General features: G+C 36.9%; 1 protein-coding gene and 1 pseudogene across 14 annotated transcripts in view; one reads left to right on the top strand and one right to left on the bottom strand.

Moving 5' to 3' along the window:
- Positions 1-17303, top strand: part of LOC114261578 (rRNA biogenesis protein RRP5) — a 97461-nt gene that overhangs the window by 67945 nt on the left and 12213 nt on the right. For all 13 annotated transcript variants that reach the window (XM_082898104.1, XM_082898106.1, XM_082898103.1 and 10 more), the window contains 11 exons: positions 168-274; positions 969-1049; positions 1683-1757; positions 1838-1939; positions 4200-4368; positions 4459-4607; positions 8710-8793; positions 8894-8994; positions 14154-14307; positions 14441-14515; positions 14653-14803. In XM_082898104.1, coding sequence (XP_082754230.1) covers positions 168-274; positions 969-1049; positions 1683-1757; positions 1838-1939; positions 4200-4368; positions 4459-4607; positions 8710-8793; positions 8894-8994; positions 14154-14307; positions 14441-14515; positions 14653-14803 — 1248 coding nt within the window. The remainder of the gene's footprint in view (positions 1-167; positions 275-968; positions 1050-1682; positions 1758-1837; positions 1940-4199; positions 4369-4458; positions 4608-8709; positions 8794-8893; positions 8995-14153; positions 14308-14440; positions 14516-14652; positions 14804-17303) is intronic.
- LOC145804391 (PHD finger protein ALFIN-LIKE 4 pseudogene) lies at positions 7251-8182 on the bottom strand (annotated as a pseudogene). Its single transcript, XR_014346018.1, has one exon. The product of XR_014346018.1 is annotated as a PHD finger protein ALFIN-LIKE 4 pseudogene (transcript).

Below are 17303 nucleotides of genomic sequence, written 5' to 3'. Positions count from 1 at the left end.
CAGTCATCATTTTTATTTCTTAGTCATTTTCTTCTTCTTGAAAGGATATTTCTTGTATGTATGCTTGTTTCCTGCTTAGATGCTATTAAATTTTCATTGCCAAAAAGTCTTTATGACAATTATGAATTGCTGATCCAAATTTTAAAATTTCCTCTTGAATGTTGTAGACGCTGAGAGCAACAATTTAATTCTCACTGCAAAGTATTCACTTATTAAATCTGCTAAACAGCTTCCTGCAGAAGTTTCTCAAATTTGTCCTCACTCAGTAATCCATGTAAGAATTTATTTACTAGTTTATTTCTGAGCCCTGTTTTTTTCTATTATATATATATATATATTTTTGTAGGAAAACTCATCACATATTAATGCAGCCCCTATTCTGCTGCATTTTTAAAAGTAATATCTTAAAAAATATATATATTGAGGGAGAAGCCAGAGAATATGCATTGTTGGTGTCATTGGTTTTCAAAACAGAACTGAAAATGGCCAAAAAAAGAATGAAATTATAAGATGATAGGATGAAAAAGTATGAAAAGTAAATCTTGTCAACCCCTTTTCACATTTTCTTTGTTTGTGTTTGCCTAAGCCCACCCCTTGTCTTCATTCTCTTCCAATCTTAAACCATTGCCGACCTTGCCCAATCTTCATTTATAAAATATTATACTCACACCTGCACTCTCCAACAAGAGAAAAAATTAAACTCCAGCTTGCCACTAGACTATTCAGCCACTTAACTCCTCCATACAGTTCGCACTCACTATGTTCCCTTTGATTAACCCACTTCCCTTGCCAAACAACTGGATCATCATCTCCAAAAACTTAGATTACCTACAGATGAAGCCCATGGAAAGTTGGAACTTAAAAGTATACGAAATATTATCAAAGTGTCCCATAGCTTTAAAAGATCAATTGCGGATATTTTGCAGTTGAATTTTATTGACTAATACTACTTTGGATGTTTGAACCAGGGGTATGTGTGTAACTTGATTGAATCTGGTTGTTTTGTTCGATATATTGAGCGTTTAACTGGTTTTGCTCCTAGAAGCAAGGTAGTAACCTTCTTTATTTCTGTCATTTCTTTTTTTCTTCCAGCTATTACTTTCTCTGGACAGGTTTGGTTGAGACTATTTTAACCTAAGTAAGAAAAATCAGCTTATTTTTGTCTTATTAGGACATTTTTCATATTTGATCAATTGTTTTCCTAGTTATTTTATTTTATTATTATTTTTTTTAAAAGCTAAAAATCAAAAAACATTTCGATTGAATTTTAAAATGTCCTTTTAAGACAAAAATTAGGCATCATTTGCCCAAAAATTGGCTTTATTTTACCTTAATTGAATTTTTTTTCTTTCAAATTTGATCATTTTTTATTTAAATTTTTTAGGTTCCAAAAAATAATAAATATGATCAAATTTTTAAAGAATCTTAATAAGACGAAAATAAGCTATCTTTTACCCAAAAAATTGGCTTAATTTTTGCTCATATGAATTTTTTCAAATTGGATCATTTTTTAAAATTTGTTTTTAGGTTCCCTCTACTCTTGAGGAACCTAAAATCAAAAAAATTCGATGAAATGTTTCTTAGGCTAAAATGGCCTGAACCAAACAAGGCCCAAGTGTCCTGTTTAATTTAGTAATATTCTCCCTCATTTTGGGTTTTCTTTTGTTTTTTGTTTTTTGAAGGCAACGGATGACCGAAGAACTAATCTTTCTGAAGCCTTCTACATTGGGCAATCTGTTCGCAGTTACATACTTGATGTAGGTTGACAATTTGAGAATGGAATCTCTTATGCTATTGAAGAATCTCAGTTACAAGCTTCTGTTTGTTTTCTTTCCAGGTTAGTAGCGAGACTGGCAGAGTAACATTATCTTTGAAGCAATCATTATGCTCTTCGACGGATGCATCCTTTATCCAAGAATACTTTCTCTTGGAAGAAAAGGTAAACACTGAAGTCACCATATTTTTAACATATCAAAAATGATTTTGTTTATAAATTTAACTCTTTAGTTAAATAATCCAAACTTAGAGAAAAGATAATTCTTCTTTAAATTCTATGTACTAAGAAGGAAACAAAATAGAAATGCAACAACATTGGATTCGTGAGTGTGAAATTTTTTATTTCTGTTTTTTGTGTCGTTATTCTAATTACAGAACAACTCGAAAGTTTCCCATGGAAGAAAGGGTTATTCAACTCTTTTTGTCAAGGACTTCCAAATCATTAGAAATGCACTTATCATATGTGCTAATTCCATATCTGGCTCAACTGTTTAGGAAATCATGGACATGTTTCTAATTGATGTACAAAATGCAATTCTTATTTGATAGGTTTCAAACAAAATTGATTTTCCTGTCTTGTTGAGGATGCTTTTGTCCATTGGTTTGGTATACTCATTTACTGTAGCCTGGATAAGATTCTTGAAATAGCTGATGGTTTCTGGTTCGCTGAACTCATAAAAACAGGAGGTAATGATTTCTTGAAATAGCTGATGATGTTCACTGTATGCACAAGGTTCTTGAAACAGCTGACGAAAGGTTTACTAGTGGACTAACTTATATCAGCTTCTGAATTGCTCTATGATGGGAAAAAGTTGCGCTTCAACTACAAGTTTGAGGGCTTACAATGGCCAGCAAAAGCAGTTTTATTTATTATCTATATTTTTTGTGAGTAAAAGATTTATTAGAGAAAGCATTAAAGGGGTACTGACCAATGTCAACAGTCAGACTTGTCACAAAAGCCAAAATGCCTATTATCACTCCTCAGTTATCTAGCGCTCTACAAAAACAGGAAGAATTGTGAATGTGATAGAAATTGAAGGACACCAAAAACGATTGTCATGCTGTAAGGCTAACTATGTCATTTTCTTGTAGTATTGCTCATGAGTTAGCACAGGAAATGTATCAATGTACACTATAGGAAAATTGTCTAAACTATTCCTAATTGCACATGCAGAATTGTCTTAACTATACTTCTTTTTATTTATTTATTTATTTTTATTATTATTAAAGTTGCCATCAAAGTTTTAGAGTTGGACAGTGGTTCAAGGTGGACAAGGAAAGGATGGCATTTCTTTTTGTTATGTTTGATCTGATCTGATGCCATTTGCGAATGAATTTTCCTTTGAAATCTTAGGTTGCGTTTGGTAGAGCTTTCTAACTATGATTTGAGAGTAGGAGTTGTATTTTGAGTTTGTGAGTTTTGGAATTATGATTTGAGTATAGAAAATTTGTTTGGTGAAAGAGTTTTGAATTGAGTGGGAAATTTTTGATGTGTCATTTGATATTTGATACAAAAACTTACAACTCATAACCAAACATACAACTCAAAATTCTATTAAAACACATAAATTTTTTTTTAAAAAATTCGGAAAGTATTTTTTTCGAATATATAAAAATTAAAATATGTCAATTACAAAAAAAAAAAAAAAAAAAATTGTACTGTTCCGGTCAACCGGCTGGACGACCAGTGGGACGACCGGTTAGGCCAAATTCAAAAAAAAAAAAAAAATGAAAATCGCGCCTCACACAGTTTTCTGTAGAGTTGTGGAAAATTAGTTCCAAATACCTATCCAAATATCATATTGGAACGTGGGGGTAGAATCAACGTTTGGAAATCGTTTCAAACACAGCCTTAATTTTCCAGCTGAAACCATATGGGCATTGGGTAGGGTGGGATCTTAATTGTGGGATAACTCACTTGTCTTGCTTGGTGAGGATAGCTTAGTGAATAAGCTAAGGGAAAAATGCCATCCCTTGGAAAAGAAAAGAAGCCCCTGTGGAAAATGTAGAACAACTTTGTGGAACTTACTTCAAAGAATGATGTCTTTGGAACCTTTCACTGGTTGGTTTAGTTGTTCAAGCATTTTGGTGGAAATTCTTTATATTCTTCCTAAAAATTTTAAAGTACCTTCTACATTCCTCCTTTTATGTTCCTTATTCTTCAGAATGCTTATATGATAAATGAGCAAAAAAAAAAAAAAAAAATATTACTGTTTTCTGTATCTTTTACCTTTTTTGCTTGAAACTGTACAGTGTGTTGTAAATTGAATTTATTCATTTAGCATTTGAGGTTCCTATGTAAGATGTTACTTCTGCTCTGTAACTATCATGCATATTTGTTTCGATGCTACTGTTGACTCTCTAGACCATGTTCTGGATATGTAATATTTTCATCTTTGAACTGATCTTACTTTATGATCCAGATTGCTAAGCTGCAGTTATCTGACTCAAAAAGTCTTGGGTTAAATTGGGTTGAAGATTTTAGCATTGGCAGTGTTGTTGAAGGAAAAGTTAGTGATGTGAAAGATTTTGGAGTTGTCGTCAGCTTTGAAAAGTATGATGATGTTTTTGGTTTTGTTACGCACTATCAGTGTAAGTCCTTTATTTGAAAATTTCATGAATCAGTTATTTATTATCTCTCAAGATGTAATACATCTGTTTGGTGCAACAAATCTTTTGCAGTAGGTGGAATTACTGTGGAAACTGGGTCCATCGTTCGAGCTGTGGTTCTTGATGTTGCCAAGATTGAACACCTTGTGGATTTGTCTTTAAGGGCAGCATTTGTTGATATATTGAGAGAAGAAACTTCTAAAGTTGATATTAACAAGAAGGTTTGCCTCAAGTTTGGTGTCTAAATGTTGATGTACTGTTGATGTACCAAATGTTGTCTGTTCCCTTGCTTCTTCCATCTCTTCCTCAGTCACATATTATCATTGGGGGTGTTTGGGAAGATGAGTTTGAGGCTAAAATAGCCTCAAACTAAAAAAAAGCCAAAAAGCTCCTAAATTAACACTTTATAAAAAAAATAGCTGCAACCGTGGACAATGTAGGCACAGCCTACACTGTCAAATTGACAAGTTGTCCCATCCCTTGGTAAATGACGATTTTGCCCCTTCACATTAATTTTGAAAAACGTGATGTTAGGGGTAAATTTGTCATTTTAACTTTAAACATCATTTCAACACATTTTTCAATATAACAACTCAAATAAAAATCCATCCCATCTTTCCAAACTCAAAAACTAAAATAGCCTACTAAAATAGCCAAAAAGCCAAAAAACCTCTAAAATAGTGTAAAAAAATGATGTATTATTGATTGATATTTGATATATATATTACAATGATTCATGATTCCTATATATAGAAGAGGGTGAGTGTGTAGTAGGTAAGGAGTAGGTGAAGTGGAGGTGGTAGTGGTGTAGTGGGTTAGGTTTAGTGGAGTAGGTGAGGTGGTAGTGGTGTAGTGGGTTAGGTTTAGTGGATGAAGTAGGTGATAGGTTTTAACAGCCCCCCGCAAACTCAAGGGGGATAGGAACTAGCCAACTTGAGTTTGGAGAGAGTAACAAAACAAGAAAATACATAAAAATAAAAGAGGATAAGAGACACTGTATGGTCGTGTCAGACCATTGGTGAAGACACTGGATGGTGGTGTCATAACGTTGTAGAGGACACTGCATGGGGGTGTCATAACGTTGTAGAGGACACTGTATGGTGGTGTCATAACGGTGTAGAGGACACTGGATGGTGGTGTCATAACGGTGTAGAGGACACTGGATGGCGGTGTCAGACCGATGTAGAAGACAGTTTATGGGGTCATGTCGGACCGTTGTAGCAGACACTGTGTGGTCGTGTCAGACCGATGTAGAAGACAGTTTATGGGGTCATGTCGGACCGATGTAGAAGACAGTTTACGGGGTCATGTCGGACCGTTGTAACAGACACTGTTGTGACAGTTGTTGTGACAGTTTACGGAGTCTTGCTGGACCCTTGTAGAAACTAACCGGAATCAATGTCGGGACAGTTTACAGAGTCTTGTCGGACCCATAAAGGAGCTAACCGGAATCAATGTCGGGACAGTTTACAGAGTCTTGTCGGACCCTTGTAGAAACTAACCGGAATCAATGTCGGGACAGTTTACAGAGTCTTGTCGGACCCTTGTAAAAACTAACCGGAATCTATGTCGGGACAGTTTACAGAGTCTTGTCGGACCCCTAAAAAGTCGCACCCTCAAAAGGTGTGCCCAATCTTTCAAAAGGCGTGCCATCAAAAGGCGTGCCCAATTCATCAAAAGGCGTGCCATTAAAAGGCGTGCCATCAAAAGGCGTGTCCACTTTGTCAAAAGATGTGCCATGAAAAGGCGTGCCAGTTTGTCGGGCGGCAAGAGGCGCGCGATACGCGTGGCTGCCTCGGCTATTTAACCAAGACGAAGGCTGAGGCTGAGGCATACCATTCTGAAACCTCTGAAACCAACCCTTCGCTGAAAAAACTCTGCCTCTGCGGAGAGAGAAACTGTGGAACACTTTGTTGCCATTCTGTCACCAACCCTTCCGAAGATTACTAGTCTGAAATTGCTATTTCGCTGAAACACTTAGCAACCCAAAAACATGGCCTCTTCTTCCCGTCCAGCTACCCAGAACCTGCTCACGCTCTTTCCAGAACTGAACGAGCCCACAAGAGAAATAACTAGTGCGGTGGCCAGTGAACCTCAACCAAACACCTCTGGTTTTGCTCCATTGAACTTTCCGATGCGGTCGGTGGAGCAAAAAATGGCGGTGCAAACTGATATTGAGGCTAATCAGTATACTCTGAAGTCATGCGTGGAAACCATGACGGCGGTCACAAATTTGTCGAACCGGCTGCAGAGTAGGACAAATGAGGTGCAGCATTTAAATTCCCAGCTGGCTCTGCTCCAACGCATGTATAAGGATGCGCGAGCAGAGATCAGTGTGCTAAAGGCAGAAAATAAGGAACTGAAGCGGAAGGCCACCGTGATGTTCCGATTTGGAGGGCCGCCATATGCTGCAGTGGAGGAGCAGGGAGTAGTGATCATGCCCAGTGGAGTGGGAAATATGGAGACAACACCGGCAAGGGCTGCCCAGGACGGAGGCAAGAAGAAAAGACCGGCGGCAGAGTAGAGGAGAAAAAATTCCGCCTGTGGATGAGGTTGTTGTTGTTGTTGTTTTTTTTTTTTTTTTTTTTTTTTTTTTTTGTGTAAAATGGTGATCGGAGTTGATCCTGATATGAATAAAATGAGTCTATTGTGCAAGTTCGTCGTCTGCCTGTTTGTTTTTTTTTTTTTTTTTTTTTTTTTTTGTTTAATAATAATAATAATAATAATAAGAGAGGACAAGCTCACATGGGTGGAACCAGCAGAGGGGTTTGATGTTATGAGTGATTATTTTAATATATATATATATATAATAAAATAAAATAAAAGATGGGTATAAAGAAAGTGGGGGATATGGGCGGTGGATGTGTGATAATGGTTTTGGATGGAGAATGGAAAAGAGGATAGAATAATAAGGAGAAAAGGGAATGGGAAGATTAAAATAAAAAGAAAGGAAAGAGAGTGATACTGTGAGAGAGAGAGAATTCATCCGATGCATAGTTCTCCCCACACGCCCCACACAAGGTCTCTCCATGCTCATCTTCATCTTCCTCATCCAAACCCTCCTCTTCATCTTTCGTCTGTGGCTTTGAAAACTTTGTTTGAGATTCGGATCCCCGCACTTTAGAGTTTGACTTGGATTTGTTGCTACTATGATTTGAGACTGAAGATTTCTCCTTCTGTTGTTTCTTTGCAGCACCAGTAACAACTTCAAATATTGTAGGAAGATCATTTATCATATTGAAAAGTCGCTTCCTGTCAGCTTTATCAAATCCGAATCTAGCACCAAAATAGAAGGCGACAGAAAGTAACCATGCATCACTGTGGACAGCAACAAGGGATAACCAATCCTTTTCCTGCATCCCATCTCGGGCAAAGTTAATACCCAATGCAGGCTCTGGGAGTTCTGGAGGCACTTCTTCAGCAGGTAAATTGACCTCCCATTGCTCACTTGGAAATCCATACAAGCACAGGTTTTCCTTCTCAGGATCACACTGCTGATAAAACTCTTCAACATCTGTGGTGAGAGCTTTGATCATGCCGGCTCGTCGACCTTTGAAATCCCTAAAAACCTCTTCGACAGTGCGAGGATTGTACTGAGCTCCTCCGTCCATTAGAAGCAGAGAGAAAGTGATAAAGAATAGGGTTTCTGGTGTTTGGTTTGGTGATGTTGTTGAAAAACTCCCGCGGGCAGCGAAGGCAAGGTTGCCGGCCGGCTGCCCGCCGGAAAGAAAGGAGTATATGCCTAAATCTTATCGCTCTGATACCATGTAAAAAAATGATGTATTATTGATTGATATTTGATATATATATTACAATGATTCATGATTCCTATATATAGAAGAGGGTGAGTGTGTAGTAGGTAAGGAGTAGGTGAAGTGGAGGTGGTAGTGGTGTAGTGGGTTAGGTTTAGTGGAGTAGGTGAGGTGGTAGTGGTGTAGTGGGTTAGGTTTAGTGGATGAAGTAGGTGATAGGTTTTAACAAATAGCCACTTCCCAAACACCCACATTGTGATTTGGGATGATCTTTCTCAGTTCTGATATTCTTCTTCTTCCAGCTCTGTTAATGCTTTTGGTCTCTGGTGAATACGTTTTGCTGCACATTGAGTGCAATTATATTGTTGCGCTTTCACGTCTTAGGGAATCTCCATACACCTATATTTCATTTGTTAAAGTTTATAGGATGAGGTGTGATGTTATATTTTAAATTTAGCTACTGTCTTAGAGATTTCACTTCTCATGGTTCACTAATGAAGATCATCTGTAGTTCCCTTCTCTTTCTCCTCCTTGACTTTTTAAACATGAATTATGCAATTGTTTATTCCAGAAACGCAAAAAGGAATCACACAAAGAACTGGAGGTACATCAAACTGTTGATGCCATGGTGGAGATTGTGAAAGATACTTACTTGGCAAGTGTTTGATGTTTTTGTTTAGTCTGACAAGAATTCACTGTTAGTGATCTATACTTATTTTGATCTCTCTCTTCCTATTGTGTTACTTGTGGAGCAGGTTCTGTCAATACCACAATATAACTTTGCTGTTGGATATGCCTCACTGACCGACTACAACACACAAAAGTTCCCTCCCAGACAATATGTTAATGGTCAAAGGTGAAACATGATTTCTGGTGTAATTTAATCAATACTTTGTGCATGCCGTTTCTTTGTTTCTTTCTTTTTTAATTTTATTTTAAAATTCAAATCAAATATTCTTTGACAGCACTTGAAAATTAGAATACTGCGGCCTATAGTTGAATATTTGGCGAGATTAGGTTTTGGTAAACTTGTGTTTTGAGGATTTTCGAAAAGGTAGGTTTTATGGATAAAAATGGATTGGATTTTTTGAATTTTCGAAGGATGGCTTGCTGAAATTTTTGTATGGCAACCTTTTTAGGGTTTTGTGGGAGAACATGTTAAGATGGTTTGATCATATACAACAAAGATAATGATAAAAAAAAAAAATTATATGATCACCACAAATGAATAACTTAGGGGGAGGGGAAGACTTAGACTGGTTTGGTTTCGTCAATGTATGAAAGAGGCTTGTGGGGTAGGAATAAGGCAAAGTAGCTGCTTAAATTATGACTAGTGAAACTTATCTTAACACACGTAAGGCCAAAACAAGGGACCCAATAACACATCTATTAACAAAATGTAAACCACATTTTAGCACTACAGCCCATTTCTGGAAAATGTGGATATGCTGAATAATTTTTTACTCCTAAAACATAACATAACTTAAGATACGCAAAACTGAAGCAGTAGTGCTTGAAGGAAATATAAAACAAAACTCGACGTTATTTAGAACTTAATTATGAAAAGCTTAAAGTGGATCCTGCCTTGAAATGGAACCATGGTTTCATAGTTTATGATTTTTTAAATTTATATTTTCTTAAGTATGATATGGATTATGTGATCCTCTATACTGAAGTAAGTATCTGACAGAATCTGACAATAGCTGTAGCCTGCATTCATGTGCTCGCCCTCTACTATTATTGCAGTATGATTGCTTTATTTTGGCATGAAAGTTCTGTAGTAGTATGATGTGGCTTAAGAAGTCCACAGTCGTCACGACTGCATTCCACCCGAAACTGAGATAGAGTAGTGACCAGCCAATAGTCAACGGCCTAACTAAACAAAAGCATTGTGCTTACGGAAAATTTGGCGAAAAACTGCTTTGAATAGCGGAAGCCACTAAATTGGAAGACCTGTTTATTCCACGACATCCATCCAGAGGAAGTGCATAAGTAAATGAAATGAAACATACATTATTATTTTTTATGCCTTTTACAGACTCAGTCACAAGGAGTACATAATTTTACAAGAGAACGTCATGTTCTTTCCAAAGATAAACGTGTACAAAGCTTTCAAACTTCAGGGCTTGTCTTTTATCCAACAACTATGCATACAAACTTTCTTGTCTATTCACATAAACACTTAGCTTCAAACATGAAATCTTCATGCTCTATCATCATCTCCTTCATATATAGGGAAGCTCGGTGAACTAAAGCCCAATGAATTGTGATGTATCAAAGCTATTTAGAGACAAGGATATCTTCATTTCCAATAATTATAAGTTGTTCAAAACTTAAAAGCTAAATTTGCATTTGAAATTTAACATATCTTATGCATTTCGATGGTGATAATGCCCATCCAGAAAATACAAAACAAAACATAACTAGGTTGACTTCGATGATGTCAAGACCGCATTCTAAGATAACTTTCACAATACCAATATGATTAGTAGATTAATGTATCCAAATAGCTTCCGGGACGAATATTATTAGTCGATTAATGTTCCCCAATATCAGCCCAGGACAAAAGCTGATATGTAGGATCCAAGAGGTGACTCGTAAAAATTCTAGCGGTGGCTTCCATTGTATTTTCACAATACAATGTAGCACTTAGTTTCATGTAGTACTTTGCTCCCAAAACAGTTAAAACCATAACCAAAACCATAGATAACATCTTTATACATTAAATATAATAAACATATGATATCCTTGATTAAACATTTTATATTCGAAGAATACAGGGTAGATTTAATTTTCAAAGAAGTTGTACTGCAAAATAAATTGTGATTTATCGCCACTCACCTCTTTTCCCCCTTAAAATGTAGGTTAGTCCAAAGATAATTCAACCTGCATCATATAAAACAATGCATGTTGGTGTACACAATCCATTTCAGCAAAATTAGAGCAATTTTAATTCGGTTTGAAATTCATTTTTTTAAAATTAACTTGTTTAAGGTATATCGAAGGTTCGACCATGTTGCTTAGGCCCTTGCTAATATCTCAAAACATGTTAGAGTTAAATTCTGTGTGATTTGGGGCTGAATTAGATGAAGAAAATAAGTTTGAAACCATTTTAATGCGATTTGAATTGTGCAGTAGGTGAAATCAGTCTGGTTCAGTCTGGTTTTGCATGTTTTTTTGACAGAATTGTTAAAATCAGTTTTCTACAACTATGGCACCAAACAGACTGACTAGAACAGGTAAACCGGACCGGACTGGTAAATTCGGTTTCGTTTGATTCGGTGCAGTTTACCGGTTTGTGCATTTGTTTGAAAAAAAATAATAATTGCCTTTATATATATATATATTTTATAGATCAATCTAATTAAAATATAAGGCTTGTTTTTACCCAACAAACAACAACATAATTGCACCAAGACTAATTCATCAAATATCAAATTCAACAACAGTAAGAGGTAATGCTTGTATATTATTTGAATGTTCGGTAAATTTGGCATAATCCTTTAAGTTCGGTTCTATCCGGGTGAAATCTCCAAAACCGAACACTGAACCGATTTCCAGGAAAAAAAAAAAAATCCCAACACAGTCCAACGGTGCAGAAAACAGACCAAAAACCGGGACCTGTTCAGTGTAGGCAGTTTTTCCTTCACCCCTAGGCAGCACCGACACCTTTTAGTAAAACAATCATATCTCTCACTACAAAACTTGAAATCGAGCTCCGTTTGATGTGTTAGAAACTAGACTCCTATATGTTTCCAATGGTATAGGCCATACCATTTATTTCTTTCCCAATTAATACAGATTTGCAATCAAAATTGACCCAAAACTTTTGCTGCCTGTGCACTGATTTTCAGCACACGTAAGTTACTTTCAAATGAGCATAACTCCTTCACACAAACTTGGGTTTGGGCAAAATTGACTCTACATTGAACTCCCATAAGTCTGGTTTCTAATAGTAGTAATTTCACATCAAAATTTCACATATTTTAGGAGATATAGTCAAAAGAGTGCAACCTGTTCAGATTCTACCTGTCAAGAACTCAGTTATTTTCCTACTCAAAAGCTTAAATTCAATTAGAGTAAGTGTCGAAGCATAAAGTCAACCAATTAAAGGTAACAATAAGGTGAACATGAATTTTACCTATCAAAAAATAATAATAATAATAATAATAATTTTTTTTTTTTACCTCAATTCAAACTAGGGGCAAGTCTAGGTTCTTCTTCTCTCTCTCTCTCTCTCTCTCTCTCTCTCTCTCTCTCTCTCTCTCTCTCTATTTTCCGTTGTTTTTTATTACTGGAGAGACACTTGTCTCTCCTATATATGTATCTATCTATTCAAGTATGAGCTATGAAGCATGAGTCCTTCGAAAAACATGCCGTACCCGTACCGGGTACTTACCGGCGTATGATACCTCGTATGGTACTTCTGCATACGTACCGGGTACACGAAACACGTATCTAATTTTTTTTCTTTTTAATTTTTGGCATACCCGGATGTATCTACTACCCAAGCTGTACCGTATCTCAGTTGAAACAATATTATCTTCTACTACAGAAATAAAACTCATTTCACTAAACTTTTTTTTTTTATTTTTAGTTTTATACTTAGCATATTTTTAAAATTAAACTGTGGTTTGTAAGTTATTTTAATATATTGAAATTTTATTTTGATTTATATCTTTACTTTTGGCATTAAATGTTAATTGTAGGTTGAATCTTAACAAATTAAACCATTTAATTAATTTTTGCATTACTCTAAATTAAAAATAAATATTTTCTTACAAGCGTATCAAGCCGTACCCGTACCCTACTTTTTTGAATTTTACCGTATCGACGTACCCGTATTGTACCAGTACCAGTACTCGTACCCGTATCCGTGCTTCATAGAGTATGAGGTTTCACACTCCTATGTGAGGTGTGTGCTTGGATGTCTCTACCAATACATGATTAATATTAATTAATCAAGTTTACACTAATTAAGCTAGGTTAGTACTGATTAATCAAGTTCAGGCAACTAATCACACTTGACTTAATTATTCCTGTTTAAGCTTAATTAATCTTGATTAAATTCACTAATCACACTTTAATTACCACTAATCCTGATTATGTTTTCCACACATTGCATATAAATGTTAAGAACATAAGACCATGCCACTTAATCATCTTGATGAGGGAAATATAATTATATATAGCTTACCGTATGCAAATATAATTCTTCCTTTCTTGTCTCTATGTTTTCTTTCATTTCATATCAAATGACAGAACTTCAAGGCTATAAACATTGGATAGCAAAACATGTGTATTTTATTCAAAGAACAAATCTTTCTAGTCATGCCAAAGGACCATCAAAGTATGTCTTTTAAGTGTATCATACACTGAAGAAGGAAATTTAATTCCAGGCATCTCAATCATTGAAATGAGAAATATGTACGTGTCAGTTAATAGAAATACCTAGGGTGTTACAACAGCAGTTGGTGGTTGATAGAATGTGTGGGTTCAGTGAACAAGGACTACATGGGAAGAGACAGTAGAAACAGTGAGGAAATCCTGAAGCAATCCCCCCTAGACTCTTTTGGCATCACATCTGCAAGAGGTTGCATCACATACCACTAGTAACTGTCTTCCAACAAATTCCTCATTCAGGGCTTCAAAGTAATTCCACTGCATCACTTTTATGGAGGATTCAATCTTGAAAATTTGAAGCCAAGTAGTCTTGAAAATTAAGTAAAGCTAAGGGTTGGACCTATACAGAATCATACTCATGATCTTGAAAGCTTACCTGAGTAATAAAGAACAAAAGACAACCAGAATATAACTGAAAAGTAAAATTAGCAAAATACCCTAATATGCAAATTAAAAAGTAAAAAGAAGCTGTAATCAAACTTAAAGAATAAACCAACTTTACTAATCCAATTGTGGGAGAGGTTCTTTCCAAATATTTTTGAAACTGTATAGGTTCAAAATTTTATATGCTTTTTTGTGGATTCTCAAGTTGAAATTGTTTATGTAATGTAGTGTCATTGCCACCGTCATGGCTTTGCCAAGCCCTGCAACAGCTGGGAGGTTGCTGTTGCTACTTAAATCTGTAAGTGAGGTTACAGAGACTTCTAGTTCAAAAAGAGCAAAAAAGAAGTCTGGCTATGATGTGGGAGCTGTTGTTCAGGCAGAGGTAGAAATATCTATTTTTGTTGGATTTCCATCTTGGTGTTAATATTTAAAGGCTTCATTTGACCACAAAAACCTGTTATCATGGTTTCTTTATTTTTTAAGATTATTTATATGCAATTATGTTTTATTGCTAGATTACTGAAATAAAGACTTTGGAACTGAAATTGAAATTTGGATCTGGTTTCCATGGGAGGGTACATATCACAGAGGTGAATATTTTTCAATTATTATTTGTTATTTTTTTGACACAATGGTACAGTACAGTCATCTATGATCATTGTTTCTGGATTTATATGGGTTTCCAATTACTTGGCTGTATATACTAGTTAAACTTGTGTCGTGGCAGGCAAATGATGATAATGCTGTCGAAAATCCCTTTAAAGACTTCAGAATTGGACAAACACTGACCGCAGTAATTGTTTCAAAGACCAATAAATCAGAAAATAATAGGAAAAACTATCAGTGGGAATTGTCTATCAGACCTTCACTCGTTACAGGTACGGTAATGTCTAAAGTTTCTTTATTTATAGTCTATATCGAAGCTTTTATTCACTTGGTTCCCTCAACAGCATACTTGTCCTTTCAATATGTTAACATATCACCCAAAGTTGGCTGACATTTGTTCCAAGTAGTTGAATTGGCAACACAACTTGTTTTTTTCATTCTTTCTTATTGTAAGAAATAATGTATAGAGAAAGAGAGAGAATAAATTGTATGTATTATTATTGATTGATGTAATGTTATATCTATTACAATGATTCATGATTCCTATATATAGAAGAGGGTGAGTGTGTAGTAGGTAAGGAGTAGGTGAAGTGGAGGTGGTAGTGGTGTAGTGGGTTAGGTTTAGTGGAGTAGGTGAGGTGATAGTGGTGTAGTGGGTTAGGTTTAGTGGAGTAGGTTTAAGTGGGTGAAGTAGGTGGAGAGTAGGTGGATTTTAATAGCCCCCCGCAAACTCAAGGGGGATAGGAACTAACCAACTTGAGTTTGGAGAGAGGAACAAAATAAGAAAATACATAAAAATAAAAGAGGATAGGTGACACTGTATGGTCGTGTCAGACCATTGGTGAAGACACTGGATGGTGGTGTCATAACGTTGTAGAGGACACTGTATGGGGGTGTCATAACGTTGTAGAGGACACTGTATGGTGGTGTCATAACGGTGTAGAGGACACTGGATGGCGGTGTCAGACCGATGTAGAAGACAGTTTATGGGGTCATGTCGGACCGTTGTAGCAGATAATGCTGTGACAGTTGGTGTGACAGTTTACGGAGTCTTGCTGGACCCTTGTAGAAACTAACCGGAATCAATGTCGGGACAGTTTACAGAGTCTTGTCGGACCCATAAAGGAGCTAACCGGAATCAATGTCGGGACAGTTTACAGAGTCTTGTCGGACCCATGAAGGAGCTAACCGGAATCAATGTCGGGACAGTTTACAGAGTCTTGTCGGACCCTTAAAGGAGCAGGGTGGAGTGATCGTGCCCAGTGGAGTGGGAAACACGGAGGCAACACCGTCAAGGGCCGCCCAGGACGGAGGCAAGAAGAAAAGACCGGCGGAATAGGCGAAAAAGTGAGATCGGTGGGTGGCCGTCTGCAGAAAAGAAAACAAATCTTGTGGTTTTTTTTTTTTTTTTTTTTTTTTGGTGTAAAATGGTGATCGGGGTGAGCCCCAACATGAATAAAATAAGGGAAGGTTTGGTGTGCAAATTTGTATTGTTTTTTTTTTTTTTTTTTTTTTTTTTTTTTTTTTTAAATATATATATATATATATTCTATATATTCTAGTGGGATGAATGATGAGTTGTATGAAACGATGGGAACAAGTCCATGTGGGTTAGGGAATGGCGATGATAATGTGTTGTGGGTGGTGGAAAAAGTAAAGTGAGAGAGAGACACACTGTAACATATTAACATAGTTTATCTTAGGTTTACCGACACATTCCTTTTCTGAAGATATGCATTCCAGCTCAAACCACTTCAAATAATTCACAAATCTCATCATCACCTCACGTGATAAGAAGACAAATTTGCAGCTGTAACACTGCCCAACGTGGGTGAACAGTTGGTTGATAAAAGTCCTTTGGTGAAGTGATGGCGAATCATCCTCACTCTTGAGCCCCTCCATTACACCAACTTTGGTACCGTTTACCTTGGAAGGGGCTTGTGCATTGGCCTTAACCTGCAAACCCCCAGTGGCAGCAGATTTTGATTTAATCCCTCGTGCATCCACATTTGCTGGAGGTCCTCCAAGCTTGCTGGATGTCTTGGCACCAGAATCGGGTGGAGGAGATGCAACTGGAAAAAATGCAGAAGTAGCGGCGGTAGCAACCATTATGAAAAATCTATCACCAAGCTGAGAAGAATCTGGAAGAGCACGGTAGAAAACGTCAGAAATTGGATGTTTTGGTGGCAGATTCGAAGCTGTCTGAGTGCGGAAAAGCAGTTGAGAATTGCGTGATTAGTGAAGGTCGTTTGGTGGAGAACGGTGAATCAGAGACGACGTCTGCGAAACAGTGTGCATCTCCGACTTCAAATGTGACAAACGAGCCTGAGGTGGCTCAGAAATGCCCTAAGTTAGGCATGACTTCTGTGCGTGGAAGGAGGAGAGATATGGAAGACGCTGTGGCCATTCACCTCTTGCTTTGCCGCCGGAGTAGTCAGAATTCGGCGGATTTGCACTTTTTCGGCGTTTACGACGGCCACGGTTGCTCACATGTGGCGATGAAGTGCAAAGATCGATTGCACGAGATAGTGAGAGACGAGCTCGAAAGCCACGAAGAAGATTCGTGGAAGAAAATGATGGAGCGAAGTTTCTCTTCTTGCAGAGTTACGGCTGTGGAGAGTGGAAGGTATGTGTAGAAAATTCCAGCGGGCAGCAAAGGCAAAGGTGTCGGCCGGCTGCCCGCCGGTGAGAAAGAAATACAGGCTTAAATCTTATCGCTCTGATACCATGTAAGAAATAATGTATAGAGAAAGAGAGAGAATAAATTGTATG

This window comes from Camellia sinensis, chromosome 12 (genome assembly GCF_055761805.1).
Source record: "Camellia sinensis isolate YWXY chromosome 12, ASM5576180v1, whole genome shotgun sequence".
Classification (NCBI taxonomy): domain Eukaryota; kingdom Viridiplantae; phylum Streptophyta; class Magnoliopsida; order Ericales; family Theaceae; genus Camellia; species Camellia sinensis.
Note: the sequence above shows the minus strand (reverse complement) of the source record. Positions and strands in the feature narration are given on the sequence as shown.